At 37.5% G+C, this 18757-nt stretch overlaps 2 protein-coding genes across 3 annotated transcripts; both read left to right on the forward strand.

Annotated features, from left to right (window-relative positions):
* Positions 1 to 1053: 1053 nt before the first annotated feature.
* LOC306754534 (polypeptide N-acetylgalactosaminyltransferase 6-like) lies at positions 1054 to 8272 on the forward strand (the record flags this gene model as incomplete). Its single annotated transcript, XM_079238552.1, has 10 exons — positions 1054 to 1484; positions 1777 to 1943; positions 3740 to 3889; positions 4125 to 4359; positions 5545 to 5662; positions 5749 to 5949; positions 6043 to 6174; positions 6293 to 6394; positions 7860 to 8006; positions 8159 to 8272. The coding sequence occupies 10 exons, from the start codon at positions 1054 to 1056 to the stop codon at positions 8270 to 8272; spliced, it is 1797 nt and encodes a 598-aa protein (XP_079094678.1).
* A 1936-nt stretch (positions 8273 to 10208) lies between these two features.
* Positions 10209 to 18601, forward strand: LOC306754864 (glucose-6-phosphate 1-dehydrogenase; the record flags this gene model as incomplete). Of its 2 annotated transcripts, none has more annotated exons than XM_079238968.1 (13): positions 10209 to 10230; positions 12209 to 12330; positions 13919 to 13956; positions 14058 to 14166; positions 14268 to 14485; positions 15029 to 15187; positions 15650 to 15775; positions 16149 to 16242; positions 16345 to 16531; positions 16620 to 16855; positions 17256 to 17332; positions 17519 to 17611; positions 17696 to 18601. In XM_079238968.1, 13 exons carry the CDS (start codon positions 10209 to 10211, stop codon positions 17784 to 17786), a joined length of 1572 nt encoding a protein of 523 aa, XP_079095094.1. In that variant the 3' UTR covers positions 17787 to 18601. The 2 variants fall into 2 exon arrangements, with proteins under 2 accessions (XP_079095094.1, XP_079095095.1); XM_079238969.1 differs by lacking the exon at positions 10209 to 10230 and adding an exon at positions 10283 to 10418.
* Positions 18602 to 18757: the final 156 nt, after the last annotated feature.

Consider the following 18757-nt stretch of genomic DNA (forward strand, 5'->3'; position numbering starts at 1 on the left):
AGCAGCAGTGTAATTTTACATACACTTGCATGTGAAAGTTACTTTATGCAGTGGCTCAAAAAAGGTTAATTTTATCCTCTTTTTAAAAATACAAATATTTTCTTTCTTCAGACCAAAAATAATCTTCCCTCTTAACTGTCTAAAAGAATAAACTGTTCATATACTTCCCACTGTGTATTGTTACTTCATCTTTAGTCTTTGCCATCTTTTTCATTACATTATAATACACAAGGAGGAAAACTAGAAACTTTTTCACTTACAAAAAAAGCCTCTTAGTATTTCTGGGTTTTTTCCTGACTTGCAGAAGTAATAAATACTTGTATGTTACAAAACATGTATAAAAGTTATAAATATGGATAAACAAGTCATAAAACATATGCCGCTGTCCTAGTTCCACAAGGTATTAAATGCAAGTTTAAAGAACTGAAACCAAAAGAAAGATAAGATTTCCTAGCACGTGACCTGGCAGACTAACCACAGCTGTAGTCTGAGTCAGATTTTTAACCGGTTTGAGCAGTCACTTGTCTGATTGATTTGTTGAGTAGACACATAAAACAAAGCTGAGCACCTGGGAAGCTTGTTCATGACTGAGAAAGATTACTCTTTGGTACGAAGGGAAGGAGAGTGCAGGCAGAAGAACTTCATAAGCTGCTGCAGAAAAGCAACTGTAAGTACTGAAATATTTTAAATGTCCTTTTTATTTAACACACATTCAGTAGTAAACCTGTTCAGGTGAGTACTTGAGTGTTCGTGATGAATTTAATTCCAAATGTTGTAAAGACAAATTAGAAACTGAGCCTTATACTAGTATAATTTTCAATCCTATCAAGACTACTTTACCATAGTGGCTGTAAAGTTGACAGAATTTGAACATTTAAATACATCTAGAACATAAATTGTATTTCAGTTTTTCATCATATGTATTAGATTATAGGGCACCAATAAGAAAATATAATTATCATACAATTATTTTAATTCTTTTATGCTGCCAGTAATTATATATTTGACATGTTTTCCTTTCTGGTTTAGGTTGGTCCTTTTGCTATGAAAATCATGAGGTTCTCTTGTTGTCGGCTGACACGTCGAACAAATGTAACAATTCCCTGCTCTCTGAGTTTGCTTTTCATCGTGTACTACTACTATCTCAGCTACACAGCCACGCCACAGTCCTCATTCCTTCCTGACGGACATGTGGGCAGATATGGAGGCCCCATCCTTCAGCATCTTGGCATGTTTCTTCATCCCTCGAGTACCTTCTGTCCTCCTGGATTTTACAGTAAAGAGGAGCTCAAACCTCACCTTCAGAGGCCTCTGCAAGATCCCAGCGAACCAGGTGCAAATGGCAAACCTTTCGTATCACATATGATGAGTAAGGAAGAATGCAAAGAAGAGTTACGAGGATTTGCTAAGAACCAGTTCAACCAGTTTGCCAGTGATCACATCTCCCTACACCGTGATTTGGGCCAAGATACAAGGCATCCAGAGTAAGTGTCCCTGTACTCATGATGTATATCAGTGTTTCCCAATCCTGGTCCTGCCTGCCCTGCATGTCTTAGACATGCAGACAACACACCTGATTAGGAAGACTTGTCTTCCTTTAGACAAGCCTTTCCACGAGCCATTCATGTAATTTAGGTGTGTTAAAGAAGGGTTGCCTCTAACATGCAGGGCAGTGGTGCTTTCGGATCCTAATCTCTGCTGACACCGACATTCACTGAAGAGGATTGTACATTTTAAAAAGCTGACATCTGTTAACTCTCCGTTTGGTTCTGACAGCTGCTTGGAGCAGAAATTTAGGAAATGTCTCCCAACCACCAGTGTGATTATAGTGTTTCATAATGAGGCCTGGTCCACTCTGCTCAGGACGGTCTACAGTGTCTTACACACAGCTCCTGCTGCACTGTTGACAGAGATCTTACTGGTGGATGATGCTAGCACAGACGGTGAGTGCATTAACTGTGCTGCATGATGATGCTGAAACTATCTGCTCATACAGTCCATCACTGACTCCTATAACACATTAAGAATATTACTACTTATACACACAGTGCATATTTTATGGAAGGAATGGAAACACAATTTTAAAAAAAGTGTTTCTCTGAAAATATGACTTAAACAAAACAACTAATTTAACAGAACTCAGCAGAAACTAACGTTGATATTTATACCGTGAACAACATTTGTAGACAGGAAATGTTGTAAAATTCATTAAAAGTTAAATCTTCCTTTTGTAACAGTGTTATCTTTAGTGTTTTTACTGAACACCTTCTTTATATTTTGGAAACAAACTTAACATTTGATACCAACAGATCACCCAAAGTTGGTCATGAAGCAAAGAAAGACATGAGAATTAATATCATGCAAGTGCTCTCATGAAGTGGTCTAAAAGTGTATACAAAAATGGCCATAGTCATACTTTAATAATCACATTAATTATTGATTGGTGGGGGTGTCAGGATTGGGTATAAAAGGGATATTCACCAAAGATTTAACCTTTTAAAGAAAGGAGGAAACATAGCTCATCATCTAGTGCCAAACTCAATCAGAAAATAAATTAATAATAATGAAAAACATTTTAAAGTGAAATAGCAACCTATGACTCTTAACATTTTCAGCACGATATCAAGAGATTCAGGCAGTCTGATGAAATTTTAATGCATAAAAGTCATAGACAGAAGCCAAAGTTAGATGCACCTTTCACCACTGTTATCACTAAACAGAGATATGTTGACTGACAAAGATGTGTGACTCTTCCCATCAGTAATAATTCAAGGTTAAATAAAAGTTTAAGCTCTATTAAAAATGGTAAATGAATAAAACGCTCCGATACTATAGTTTACTCACCTTCTCTACTTAAATCCTTGTTACAGAAACTAAAGGGTTGAATGTGCTCGCGCTGTTTGCTCCATACCCAACAGCCAGAGAAGAGGACATATTTTTAAAGAGATAAATAAACTAATGTTAGCGTGGTTCAAATAGTTTATCCTGCTGCACTATGAATGAAAGCAATGATCTTATTGTTGGTTTTAGTAGAAATGGCACAGAAATGAACAACTCATACATCAGTGGATCTGAGGTGGAGCAAGTAAACATGTCAGGAAATCACAGAGAATAGTCACATACATCACACATTTGGTTGAAAACCCAAATAATTGTTTTATTTAATCGAGTTTTGGACAGTTTAAGGGTTCTGCTAACTTCTTAATGTGAACAGAGAAGCAAAGTGAAGTATCATCAACTGACATGAAATGTATAAAAGACAGGATAGCTATATGTTGAGAATCATATCTTTGTTTTCCCATGTCAATAGAGTAAGAAATTGACATTTATCTCACTGTTTTGGGTTTATTGGTCACAACTGTGCTGTTAACGCTTTTGGCTCACGTGGTGCTCTTGCAATTATTGTTTAAAAATCACATCTGAAACCTGTGTTTAGGATGCAGTGGAGACCTTAAATTCACCAATGAAACAGGAATACCACTGTAAATGAATCTATCTAGTGACTGCAAAGATTGTCACATCAGTTTGAAAGCTGATAATATTCCCTTTGCTCTTAAAAAGAAAGGGTAAAGGAAAAGAAAAAACACAGATAATTTATCCTGAAAATCTATTTTTAAAAGTCTCAGATTTGGAAATATGTTGCTGCTATCTGTAGACATATAATATCACTGAAGGAATGGATTTGTCACAGTTTAGATTCACCCACATCTATGATATATATTTACTACACTGTCCTTAGATCACTTGAAGACCCCTCTGGAAGAGTATGTGAAGCAGCTGCGTATAGTACGAGTTTTACGTCAGAGGGAGAGGAAAGGCTTGGTAACAGCTAGGCTTATGGGGGCACAGGCTGCAAGAGGAGAGGTCCTCACCTTCCTGGATTCCCACTGTATGTACTCCATCATGATATGCTTACATTTACATTTAGCTTATAAAAGAATTATTTGAATGAATATTTTGAAAATCGCAATGATGAAGTTAATACTTCTTCCTGCTTCTTTTTCCACTTTACTGGTTAGGTAATAAAACTGAATGGTATAAAGTGGAAAACAACAATAGGATTCAAACTCTTAAGTTACTCCCTGGTGATAAAAATAAAAACTAGTTTAACTATTTTCTTACAGGTGAATGCTTTACAGGATGGCTGGAACCTCTTCTTGCTCGAATTGCAGAGCACCCTACAGCTGTGGTGAGCCCAAAAATCACCAGTATAAACCAATATGACCTGCAGTTTAATAAGCCAATCCCTAAATCACAACATTACAGCAGAGGAAATTTTAACTGGAGACTCAATTTTGGATGGGAGGTCATCCCTGAAGAAGAGAAGGAGCGTCGAAAGAATGAGACGTATCTAATCAGGTAGATGCAAGTACATAAAAGTATAAGAAGGATTTAGATGACTTTACAAATGCATATTTTGTTGGGTAGATTAGGGCAGGATTAAAAGTGCAGAGGCCCCAGAGTGTTTGAGGGGCCCACTTCCCCACCACAACATTGTGAAAATTGTGAATTATACATTATAAATGACATTTCTAACATCTGTCAGCCAGTGGTACCAGTAGCAAGACACTAGACACTGTGGTGTAACTATCTGACCTGTTTTAAGGTATATTTTCTCAGACATCTTTGGGAAGCATTACCCCAATTTAAAAAAATTGGATGCTGTATAAAACAGAACAAAACAAACAAAACAAAACAATACAAAAACACACATACACACACACACACACACACACACACACACACACACAAAAAAAAACCCCAAACCCAAAACTAAACTGACTAACTGAATAAAAGGATTTGGAAATGCTAGTGATCCATAATTTATACCCAGGGTATCATCAACAACATATCAGATGTTAAAATGGAGAAAATAGTTCATTTTGAATTTAGTGGCAGCAACATATTTCAAACAAAACAAGAACAGGAGCAACTAAATACTGTGTGGGCAGCTTTCACATCTGTGAAGGCTTCATCGCAGTTTTAGAGAAACACCTGCCCTCATCCAGACAGGACTTTTAGGAAAGACCTTGAGGATTTCAGCAAGACAACGATAAAACACATACTGCATCCTTCACAACAGCATGGTGTTGCAGGAGAAAAACTCAGGCATTGTACCGACCTGTTTGCAGTTCAGACCTTTTACCAACACAAAACATGAGGAGCATCATGAAATAAAAAGTCCCATAACAAAAGTCCAGGAGTGCTGAGCTGTTAGAAGACTGAATGTGACAACATTCCTCTCTTGAAACTCCAGCAACTGGTTTCCTCACTTTCCAAATGTTTACAAACTTTTGAAAGAACAAACATGTTACACAACGATGCTGCCATCAAATAAAAAAAATAAGATGTTGTTATGTTCTTTTGGGCATAAAATCAGAATGTTTTAGATGAATTAAACCTTGCAATCTGTTTTTTTTTTTTTTAGCATGTCACACAGTGAACCATTTAAAAAAAAAAAAAAAGGGGTAGTATTTCTCAAAAACTGAATTAAAATCAAATGAAGTATATTCAGAAGTGACAGATTCCTGTTGCATTTTACAGAACTCCTACTTTTGCTGGTGGCCTTTTCTCTGTTTCTAAATCATACTTTGAGCATATTGGGACCTATGATGAACAGATGGAGTTCTGGGGAGGGGAGAATTTGGAAATGTCCTTCAGGGTAATAAACCTCCAATTTCTGTTTTAAAAACGTCTTTCCTTGTATTTTCTTCAAGTGTTTTTCATTGTGTTTGTTTTCTATTGCAGGTCTGGCAATGTGGAGGCCTGTTGGAAATTATTCCATGCTCTGTTGTAGGGCATATTTTTCGCACCAAGAGCCCTCACACCTTCCCAAACAGTAGTGCGGTTGTCATTCGCAACCTGATCCGGCTGGCCGAGGTGTGGATGGACGAGTATAAATGGGTCTTTTATCGCGCAAACAGAATGGCTGCTTCTATTTTTCAAACAGTTAAGTCCCAAATAAACCAGGCATTAAACTCCAGAAATGTTCTTCACATGTGTTTGCTTTCATTCATTTTTTTGTATCATTTTTCCTCTCAGAATTCATTTGGAGATCTTTCCAAACGTCATAAACTAAGGGAGAGATTAAAGTGCACAAATTTTTCTTGGTACCTAAACAATATTTACCCAGAAGCCTATATCCCTGACATCAGGCCTGCCAAGTATGGACAGGTAAATTTTTTTACTCTTTAATTAATACTTGATTGCTAGATAATTACTATTACTATACATTTTTTGGTTTACCATTTGAATATGAAGTGTGCTGATTTTGCTGTTTGATGCCTTAAAGCTAGAAAACAGTTCTTGGAAGTGCCGACTGCATTTAAGGAAGACATCAAGGAAGTGGAGACCTGGTTTGAAGTTCAAATGTAAAAACATAGGTGAAGCACAGGTATGTCCCCTTTTTTTTTATTCAATCTTTCTAGCAGAGGGGTCAGAAAAGATAGAAGAAAATCTTTTTTCTTACCAGCATCCATAGACAATCATTTGTACAACATTATGCCAGAGATGTGTGTGAAACTATGTGCAAAACACAGTGCTCTACTCATTTGTTTGGTAGTGTAAAGATCCTTATTAAAGAGCTTGCTAATTCTACTGACTGTCCAGAAATAAGGGTAGAAATAGATTTTTATTCCAAGGAGATTAGAGCCCTTCAGTATGAGCAGAAAAGATGGTCAATTATGAATCTAGTTGAATATAACATCAGACTTAAGTTCTGAAAGGCAGCAAAGTCTCTGCAGCGCAAACTTGGCTAAAAATAGCAAATGTCATCATGTTGAAAGACAATAATTTCTTAAAACTACACAAAGAGTAAATATATGCATCTAAAGACTCACCAGTATTTAGATTGTCCTTTGTAAAAATGCTTTCAACAATTTCAGGCTATATGTTTAGAAATATAACATGAATAAGCAAGAGACCTAAACAATTTTATCTCTGCAAGGTGTTTTCAGACTTGTAGCTATAGATGCACCTGGCTGCAGGCTGCAGAATAGGCTGCAGAGGTTTATGTCAAACATATAATTTCATCCACTAAATGTTACCGCTTTCATGGCATGTAGATATTCATTTATATTTTTCTGCAAGTAAATTGTTCAAATACTAACATGTCAAGCCTAACTGCCTGCCAAAGGTTAAGCTTTTGTAAAATAACATGCTTTGGCTCATCAGATGAAAACACGTCAGGTCAGGTTTTTAAAGGTGAAACACTCAAAGATTTTACTTGTAAAAAGAAAGATAAAAACAATCTAACTTTTTAATTTAAAATTGAGATGAAAAAAATGCACTTTAGTTGCATTTCATTAGCCTCCATTTCATTACCCCCCTCGGTGAGAAGTTAAACAAGACTGAAATATAATGACAGAAGAGTTATAATATTTACTCATATAAAGTAAGCCTGTCTCTCATTTCTATTTTGTGAACTATATTGTTTAAATCTGCACAAACTCAAGTCTAAACCTATAAAATCTTTAACCCAAACAAAATTGGACATTTAATGCTGAACACCAGCTCACTCAACATCCTGCAGCCAGATGTTCTTAGTTGGTGTTGCCATTAAATCCAGACAAGCGCCTGTTACTGGCAAACACACCATTTAGTCTGCAGCAGCTGCATTAATGCCATCGTTATTTACTGACTACAGTAGATTTTGCTAAATCAGCTACTACAAGTGAAGCTTACCAAATGCTTTGTTAATGGCTGCAAAGGCCATCATGCTGAAAATCCCCACGACAATCATAAAGTCTCTGTATATGTAACTGTTGCACAATAAATGATGCAGATGTGAGCTTTGTGTTAACTTTCTCTTTGGTCATTTTTTCTTCCTAAACTAAATATAGTGTTTCTGTGATTTCTAGTATTTTGAGTACACGTCCCAACAAGAGATCCGGCTCAGCTCTGGTATTGAGTTTTGTTTACATGCAGACCCCAGAAGAGGGGTGTCACTTCAGAGGTGTCAGAAGAGAGGAAAGGCAGCATCGGAGCAAGTTTGGATCTTCACACAGGTACAACCAGTATTACAAGTCATCCTAAAGTGTTAGAAGATGTAAAGTTAGAGAGGGAAGTAGAACATTTTCCTTTTCCTCATTCCTTTCACTCTGTCACTCTGGCTAAGTGTCATCTTCCTAAATACCAGTTACACCGTTGCTGTTTGCAGGAAAACCATGTGAAGAACCCCTCATCGGGCAAGTGTTTGACAGCAGCAGAAGGAAACGTGGTTCTGACCAGCTGTGAATCCACAAAAGGCAGTCAAAGCTGGGTTTTCATCTGAGACTAATAATTTATGAATTTGGCCTTTTTTCTTAAAATGCTCACATGATGAATTGATTCCTGTTTGAGCTTCCAGTGCAACAAAATGAAGAAGATGAAAAATAAATCCAGTCATTGTTCTAAACAAAAAGGCCTTTTAAAGAGACTAGCTCACATGGTTATGTTTTTAAGGTTAGTGATATTTTTAGATATATTTTAAAACAAAATTCCCTTTTTTTCTGTCATTCACTGTGACTGGAACATGACACATCATTTCTGTAAATAATGAGAGAATTCTAGATTTTCTTTGAATAATTCAGGATATATATATATATATATATATATATATATATATATATATATATATATATATATATATATATATATATATATATATATATATAAATTAAATAATAATCCCCACTCAAATAAAACTGAAACTTGCCTGATAAACAGAAGTAATACTTATATAAACCCATATAGTATGTGATTTCACTTTGCCATTGTGTGGTACAGTCTATGGGTTTCACAGAATCAGTTTCATAAATCATCTGCATTGTTGCATTAGATGACAGGTAGCATCACTGTGATGAATATGGTCATTGTATTGTATTCTTACTAAAGCCTTTAGGCTATTTTCCCTGCTGAGTATGTTACTGAGGAACATAAAGAGCTGCTAACACTATTTTGGTAACAGCTTGTTAGCACATATGACAGGTTTTCTTTTCTTTTTTTTTGCTTTTCTAAAAATGTTATACTGCCCATAACATAAAAACCCCTGACTGATGTATGACCTCAGTGAGAAATAAAAGTACATGAGCTTTCTGAAGTCAACAAAACTAAATAATGTTGAAGCTTCTTAAAAGTACATTTATGACAGACAGAGATTTTAATGAGGTTTCTGTATTATTTATCTCTGACAGCATATATGGTTGATATTCCAAATATGTCCTAAAACATATTCTGACTGATGCTATTATACTAAATATGATAATATAATTATTATTATTACCTAAGCATGGTGGAACTAATAAATTACTGTGTGATAATTACCATTTAAGTAGAGAAAAGGAAACAGCAAATACGACAGTGAAACAGTGGAAGATTTGTGGTTAACACTGGAGGGCCTGACTATGTGAAAGTTGTGCTGAGATGGACATTGTTTTTCTCCTGCACCTTGTAAGGATTTTATTGTTTTACATAAAGTACTTTGAATAGTCTTTTACAAGAAATGTGCAACACAAACAAATCTGGATTGCCTTACCAAATTAAGTCCAACTTGGTCCAACACTGAAATGGAAAGATTATTTTATTTATTTAAAATAAAAAAAAAAAAATAATAAAGCCAAATTTGAACTCACAATTGTGTTCTTAACTTTATTGCACCTGTGTTTGAGTGTGTCCATGCTTTGTTATCATTTCTGGATGACAAATATCAGCTGATATTGCTTTGATAATGCAATCCATGCAATACAAACAAATCTGCATTGTCTTACCAAATTAAGTCCAACTTGGTTCAACACTGAAATGGAAAGATTATGTTATTTATTTAAAATAAATAAATAAAAAAATAAAGCCAAGTTTGTACTCATAATTGTGTTCTTAACTTTATCGCACCTGTGTTTGAGTGTCCGTGCTTTATTATCAGTTCTTGATGACAAATATCAGCTGATATTGCTTTGATTACATAAAGTTAGAAAAAAAAAAAACAGATTAAAAAAAAATAAAGGTTAGAAAAAAAGGGGTTAAAAACAGGTAAGAAGTAATGATGTAATGATTCGTAGTTCAGAAAAGTCCTCGGGAAACAGATGCAGCTCAAAATTGTATCAAATTACTCATTTTGTTGATGGCAAGTGTGTGCGTATCGGTGCGAACGTAGGCCGTATCGTGGGGGCGGAGTCTGCGTAAATAAGCGCCGCCTACCGGCTGGGTCAGTGACGTCAGCGGCTTCGACAGTGATGGGATCTCGAGCGAGTGCTGGTAAGTTTCTCCCAAACCAATAAAATCTCTCAATTCTGCTTTGTCACTTGAACAGGGAAGTAGGCAGGACAAACAAATGCGCAGCGCCAGGCTCGGCTGTCTTCCCCGGGAGTTTGTTTAAAGGCAGCTTCCTGTGTGTCGCTCTGCGCAGGCTTTAATTGGCAGGTTATCATCTTCTTAAGGGACCTGTGAGTAGCTGTGGTTTTCGCTGCACTCGTGTAACTAATCGTGTTTGTTTAGGCTTTACTAGCCAGGCATAAGCTAGGGGGCTATTTGCTAGCAGAAAGCGGTAGTTTGTGTTTCTTTCTTGTTAAGTCAAGTCAGGGCAGCTTGTGAGAAAAGAGGCTAATGACAGGGCGAGGATAAAGAGTTAGTTGCTCGGTTTTATAATGGACTAATCTCGGCTCTTCCAGCCTCGGTGTTAGCTAGCTGCTCATGATACAGTCATTATGTTGTTGCAAAGCGTTTATCCTGATCGCATCCTGCTTTTTCAGTGTTGTGCATTAATGTTTAGCCCTGAATTTAGGGAGGATTTTACAGATATTAGTGAGTTGTGTGTATCTAGCTATTTTGAGGGTGCGGTGGATCGATCGCAACTCATCGTGGAGCATCAGGATGTCAGCGATAATAAATAACTATTATTTACTCATGTTGAGGAGTTTGTTTTACATTGAAGTAGCATCTGAAAGTGATAGTTTTTAAATGAGAAATTGGTAAAATTACCAATCAAATAGGACTTCCTGGTTCAGCTTAACTGCAGTGAAAAATACAATAAGGAAATCTGTTTTAGCTCTTTTTGACTCAAAAGGAGTAAAAAAAAAAAATCCTTTAATGTGTATGTAGGAGGAAGAAAAATGGTTGTGCTAATGTTTTTAGGCATATTTATAAACTATAAACTCTACAACATCCTTATTATAAAAGACAGTGTGATTCTAGCTTTTTCCTCAGCTTTGGTTAAATATTTTCCAACCAGTTATTTTGTTTTAGATGATTAATACACTTTCATTCTGGGTATGCAGGGAATTATTGAGTAATTAACCAACCTAATTGGCTTTACATTTTAAAATGTTATACATCTATGTCTGTTTGTGTAAAGTTGTGTATTCAAGCGTCCTCCTTTTGTCGCCAAAATAATCTGCTTACATAGATTAAAGTAAAAGTAATCAGATAAGATTTGGGATTAAAACTCTGGAATGTGTGATTTGATTCATTTGTGTTTTATTTATTTATTTATTTTTATTTAAGTTCTCTGTGGTTTTAACAGGCTGAATTGATGAACTGGTATCCTGTAGCTGCCTGGGATGATTAAAAACAATCCCAACTATACGACAATTAACCAGGATTTATACAGCTCCATTCAAACCTATTAGACATTTCTTCTCTCAAATGAAACTGTATCAAGGATGCATCTGATCGATAATTAATACATTTTGCACATCAGAAATAAAACCAAATTAACTGCTAGATTTATAAAGATTTGTTGTGAGCCATAAGAGCAGGCATCCTGCAGTAGACGACGTAATGGCCCCTTCCTCAGGGTTCTCATGCCAACATAAACCTGTGACTACGAGAAGGAACAGAAGCATTTGAGATGGCTTGCAAAAAATAAACATGATCTCTGGCATGTCCTTTAAAATATCCAGGGAATCTGTCAAGGACCTTTTAATATGGATGATGTTTAAACAGGTTTTAATAAGTTAGACATATTCTGGCCATAATTCTCCCTTCACTCTTGGAGGCTACTCTTATTTTTTACTTCTTTTTATTTTTAAAACAATTAAACTTTTTAATATTCACTATATGTGACCTTATGTCTGTAACACAAATGTAGTGCAGATTTATGCATTTGAAATAATCCTTACGATGCAGCTGATGTGGTACATTGTTGTACGCAGGATGCAACCACTGTTAATCTTTTTGATTATTTATCATTTATGTAACATTATATTTTTAAGTGTATTTTCTATTTGCTTTTTAGAGAAAATGAGCAACATTCCCCTCTCTCGCTCCGAGGTGTTTGGGGAGCTGAGGAAAGAGCTGCATGAGGACAAAGAGTTCCATCAGTCTGATGTTCATGTCTTCATCATCATGGGAGCATCGGTGAGGATTCGGTGATGAGAGCGTGCAACTTTTGTCCTTTTATTGCTGTTTTTATTCTTTGCATATGACCACTACTAAGGCTACTATAGCAAGGATTTTTTTTTTTTTCACCATTTTGAAGAGTGTTGAAATTTAAAGTGCAATTATTGCACAGAATGTGATGAGATAAATGTTGAAACTGATTTCAACAAACTTCTGCAAACGAGCAGCTTTCGGTACACTTTCAAAAGTTTCTGAGATAGTGACCCTTCAGAGTTCCTCTAGCTAATACAGCTATTTATTAAATATATATTTCATATTAAATGTATCAAGTTCATTTGGTGTAAGAGGAATTTAATATTGAGCTGTAAAAGTGATGTTTTTTTATTATTTATTTTTTTTTACCACAGTTTAGTTTAGCAAAAACACAAAATATCTATTTAAACAAATCTAGTGAAAAATGTTCATTTTGTGCATCAGTTTCCTCATACTTTTCAGGTGTTGTGTAAAGGAACCAATCATTTCAGACTTTCTAAAGCTCTTCATTTCCTCCTTTAATTCTTGCATAACTTTATCTTCCTTATTTTTTCTTCCTCCCTGTGAGATTTTGGTCTAATTTTCCTCATTCTTCTTTAACTTCTTCTTATATAAAAACATACTTAAAACTAAACTTGTTAAAATAATACTTGGGGGGGGTTCCTGTTTTTTCTTACTTTGACAAAAAGTTCTTATTAACATCTTGTGTGAAAATATCTGGGTTCAGTTTCATTTTTACACATTTAGCCAGGCCACAGCATTTTTCCAGCTGAGTCCTTTTCTGTTGCTCTGTTTGAACCCTTTGATAGAAAAGAGTCGCGCCGCTGCCTTTTTTTGCAGTGTCACCGTCTGTCAGCGTTTTTCTTTCAGTGCAGGCTGCTGGCAGATCATGGGAAGGGCCAGACTGCATGCAGTCTCGCACTGGTTGTGCTTTAGTTACAGGCATGTGTATGTTGAAGTATTGCAGGCTACTCTGTCCAATGAGGCTTTCCTGTTTCACATACAGGAACATCATCTTTTCATCTACGACCACCTAAGTTATTACAGGCTAACTGGGACCAAGGCCGCCGGTTCATTTGACTAAATCTGAACTAAACTGCTTGACTGTACCTATAAAGAGCTTAGAAGAAATAACTATTCAAAAGAAACAACCTTAACCAAAGCAGCATGGTTACCAGATAAGGATTAGTGTTTTTATAGGTGAACAAGCGCTTACAAGGCACTTGTCCAGCAGGAGTGTTGACTTGTGACACACAGTGTTATATTGCAGTTAAACCCCTAAAGCAGCAGGCTCTTCAAGATTATTTCTGGAAGCAAACAGCCGGTCTTTTGTGTCTTGGTAGTTGGCATTCACTTCCAGTGGGATTACCCAGGTTGCGCAGTTCTCCAGTAAGCCAAGCTATCGACTTACCTGTTGCATTATGGTGTTACCGGTAACACTGCAGAATCCTGAGACTTGGGTGTAGTTAGAAAGGAAACAAAGGTTGTTTACTATATACATAAGAGACATAAAAACAGAGAATGAAGTTTGTACCTGGGATCATATTTCTAAATGCATATTTTGGACCTGCAGGGGGATCTGGCAAAGAAAAAGATCTACCCAACTCTATGGTGAGTGATCCACAGTAGCATGGCCATGCCTGTTAAAACATGCTCCTCTAACCTGCAGCAGTTTGCTAAAATGAATCGCATGCTCCTCTTTTCTCTCTCAGGTGGTTGTTCAGAGACGGCCTCCTACCTGAGCAGACGTATTTCGTGGGTTTTGCTCGCTCGGACTTGACAGTTGATGTCATCCGCACTTCTTGCATGCCATACCTGAAGGTAAAACTAGACTTTTGAAAACCTGCAGAAATTCTCCTGCAGGTTAATAATTAGTTGATAAGAAGCGATGCGTGCCTAAATGTCTGAGACCTCTGCTCCAGGTTGTGGATACAGAGGCAGAACGGTTGTCGGCCTTCTTCAGCAGGAACACGTATCTCAGCGGCAAATACACAGACGAGGCTTCTTTCTCCAAACTGAACACGCACATCCTGTCCCTACCGGGAGGAACCGAAGCAAACCGTCTCTTCTACCTGGCGCTGCCACCGACAGTTTACCACGATGTTACCAAGAACATCAAGCATCACTGCATGAGCACCAAGTTAGTTCAAACTTCAGTCCACTGACTGCACTGTCTGTTTTCTCCACCTGCTTGAGCTGTTTGTGTGATCAACATTAAACTCATGGATGGCAAGCAGCAGCGTCTCTGATGTATTGTTGAGCTATGTTGTGAGCCAAACCATAAAAGCTTTGTTTTGAGTCTTTGGCATAGACAGAAATTTCTTTTCTAAACCATGTAGGTTTTTATATCACACTGCATCCAACTGTTCCTCCAGCATTAATGTTTTATTTGTATTGAGCTGAAACAATTTAGTTTGTATAAGTAAAATAATATTGTCTATTTTCTATTGTCTTTCCTATTTTTTTAAGCAAAAATGGTCAAAATATCTGATTCGTAAATGAGATGTAAAAGATGAAAAGTGCAGTATTATAATAATGGAATCAGGCTGTTCAACAAATATTTGCAGTTTCATTATATTTTCAATAGAAACACAAGTAAAGGGATGAATGACAACTTTCCTACAAATGTGAGCATCAGCCATGTAGAAGAGTTGATCTCGTTATGTTTGTATGTTTTGTTTAGAGGTTGGAACAGGGTGATCGTTGAGAAGCCGTTTGGACGGGATCTTCAGAGCTCTGAGGAGCTGTCGGCTCACCTCTCGTCCCTCTTCACTGAGGATCAGATCTACCGCATAGATCACTATCTAGGCAAAGAAATGGTGCAGAACCTCATGGTTCTTAGGTAGGAAAATCAATTTTCACATAGTGACTTTTTATTCTTGCATTTCTTTATTATATGATGCTTTGTAAGGATTGTGACAATCAATCTGATGCTCATGCAGATACCTTTTTATTTGAATAAAGTTTTAGTAGCATCACATCAGGTTTAGAGGAGAAAGAGTTTAATGAAACTAGAATACAAAATGGCCAGCATCTTTTTCCCGTCTCTCTCCAGGGAAATACTTAGTTTCAGCATCAAAGGGGATCTGCTGTTGATTTAGTGGGATTTAAATTCTACTCTACTTCATCTTCAGCTGGCTGCTTGTGAAGAAAAGCTCTACAGACAATAATACGATGTCAATAGAAGTTGGTTTCTACCAGATGACAAAAGTGAAGATAAATGTTTATGCATGTTGTCATGAGCAGCTGTCTTGTTGCCCCGTGTGCTGCTGAGTGGAGAGCAATTATGCAATGTTCACCGCAGGTTTGGGAACCGGATCTTTGGACCGATCTGGAACAGAGACAGTGTAGCCTGCGTTGTTCTTACCTTCAAAGAACCATTTGGCACTCAAGGTCGAGGAGGATACTTTGATGATTTTGGCATCATTCGGTGAGGCAACAAAAATTTTAATCTCACAGTTTGATTTCTCACAGGTAGCTCTAGTTCACAGTAACCTCAGTTTAGAGTGATGTCCTGTAAAATGATGTATTTTAGATTATATTTGCCTTCAACTAAAATGTCTCCTATGTGCACTTTTATGTGGATGTTGGGGCCGTTTTAAAAGTGATTTTTTTAAAAAAAAAATTTTATTTTTCATTTAATTTATTTGTGAACAATAAAATGGGAAAAGATTGATGTAAATTTGTCATCTTTAACAGTACAGTGCCAAGTCATGATGACTCTTATTTTTAAATACCTTCATCTGTGCTCTGACTGTGTCTTTAACTTCTGTGTGACCACCTTTTCCTGTTGTTGTGATCAGAGATGTCATGCAGAACCACCTTCTCCAGATGCTCTGCCTGGTTGCCATGGAGAAACCAGCTTCCACCAGCTCTGATGATGTCAGGGATGAAAAGGTACAGCACATTCAGAAACACACGCCTGGTACATTCAGTGCTGCGAGTGTTTGTGTGTGACAATGAAACGTGTTTGCTTTGCTTTCATGCTCCTTCTTGTAGGTGAAGGTGCTGAAATGTATCGCTCCAGTGTCCATGTCGGATGTGGTGCTGGGTCAGTATGCGGGGGACCCAGAAGGTGAAGGAGACGCCAAGCTGGGCTACCTTGATGATCCAACAGTACCAAGGGGATCAACTCAGGCCACCTTTGCCACAGCTGTGCTCTATGTTCACAATGAACGCTGGGACGGTAAGAAGAGCATCGTTTTACAAAGCCTGCCACATGTTGAGTCCTCATACTTTCCTCAACTTTTGTAATGCATTGAAATGTTTCTTAGGTGTTCCTTTCATCCTTCGCTGTGGGAAAGCTCTGAATGAGAGGAAAGCTGAAGTGCGGCTGCAGTTTACAGACGTCCCAGGAGACATTTTTGGAAATCAGTGTCGAAGAAATGAGCTGGTCGTGCGCGTACAGCCCAACGAGGCCATCTACGCCAAGATGATGAGCAAGAAACCTGGTGTTTACTTCAGCCCTGAAGAAACGGAGCTAGACCTCACCTACAAGAGCAGATACAAGGCAGGCTTGTGTTGCTTTTGTTACTTCATTCTATTTTTGTAAATGTTTTTAACACAACATGAAGTCACGTTGGGCTGCATGGTGACGTAGTGGTTAGCACTGTGGCCTCACGCCTCGGCTGGGGGAAAGTTTGAACACTGACCTTCTTTTTGTGCTTTCTGGCTTCCTCCCATTGATCACTCTAAATGAAGCCCTCTACACTTAAAAGTAAACGAATGTGAGCTTGAATGGCTGTTTGTCCTGTCCTGTGATGGACTGGCATCCTGTTCAGGGTGTATCTTCCTCTTGCCCGATGACTGCTGGGATAGGCTCCAGCTCCCCTGCAACCCAAACTTAGACTAAGCGATAAAGAAAACAAATAAATGAATGAATAATGTTATGAAATTGTTCTTACTTTCAGGATGTGAAGCTTCCCGACGCTTATGAACGTCTCATCCTGGATGTCTTCTGTGGAAGCCAGATGCACTTTGTACGCAGGTGTGTGTGTGTTTCCCACGCCTGCTTTCTAATTTCTGATGATTTGGTATGCTGCAAGAACTTCACTAGATGGCGCCATCGTGTCTCTTTACCTGTCTCAATATAACTGATGCTTAACTTATAGAAACATCTCATGTTGTTGCACCTAACATTACTTGAATCTTATATTTCCTCTTCATTTTGCAGTGATGAACTGAGGGAAGCCTGGAGGATCTTCACCCCTCTCCTTCATCACATAGACAGAGAGAAGCCGCAGCCTATTCCTTACAAATATGGAAGGTAAGAAAATGTTTGGTCTGTGCCGAGCTGAGCTGAAGGACGATTTTCAAACCACATATGAACTGTTTTTCTTCTTCTTCTTAGCCGTGGCCCCACAGAAGCCGACGACCTTGTACAGAGAGTTGGATTTCGTTATGAAGGCACTTACAAATGGGTCAACCCACACAGACTTTGAGTTGTGATCAGACGAGGGAGTAGCTGTAGTGTAGGAGTGGAGCAGGGTGAGAGGGAGCGTTTTTTCACGAAAGAGGTGATTCCACTATGTGGATCCATGTAGCAGTAAAGGTTATTTCTTGGAGCCTGTCCATCAAACATTTAAATGAAAATGTTAATTTTTTTTTTTAAACATTCACAATAACTTTAAAAGTCTTAATTTGCATTTGGAACAAGTTCATTTAAGAAGAATAAGAGGATATTTAAAAAAATGATAAATGTCCTATGAGCCGGCTCCGTATCCTTGTCTCTAATAATGGAGCTTATTAAGGCTTTGAACAGCAACAAACAGAACAACCAGCCACCTGGATCATGTTCAGGCAGTGTAAACCAAAGATGGTACCTGGACACAGCAAAGACAAGGAACAGGGACAGTTGTCAACCAGCTGTAATTCTGATAACCTGTTGATTGTAAGACCTTTATCACTGCATTTATAGGTAACACATAAAGGAATTTTCTTTGCTTTTACAACTTGCATTCTCACTTATAACTCCCCTACCCGGGACCAAGGACATCAGTGTTGTTGAAAATAAACACTGTAGTTTGCAGAAGATTCAGGCAGTTTTCATCCAACAGTCTTAAAAGTCCTTCTGGACAAGGAAAAAAAAAAGCCGCATTTTGTCTGTTCGCTTCCTTCCGAGTTTCATTCCATTGTTTTGTTTACTTTTTTTTTTTCACATTTAAGTAACATTCATGTTTTAAAATCTCCAGACAGCAGCTGTGTCTGGCACAGGTCAACAATGAATGTCTGATGGTGCCCTGTACGCTGCTGTCCACTGCACTCATGTAAGACAGCTAAACTTGCAGCACTTGTAATAAACTAGTATTTGCTTCTGTTGCTGTGTCATGGTGTCTCTTTTCTTGGTACTTTGGAGAACAAGACATTGGAAGGCTGTACTAGGAGGTTTACTGAGACAATAGAAAATGAATTG

Source organism: Telmatherina bonti (genome assembly GCF_933228915.1).
Source record: "Telmatherina bonti genome assembly, chromosome: 4".
In the NCBI taxonomy this organism is placed as follows: Eukaryota; Metazoa; Chordata; class Actinopteri; order Atheriniformes; family Telmatherinidae; genus Telmatherina; species Telmatherina bonti.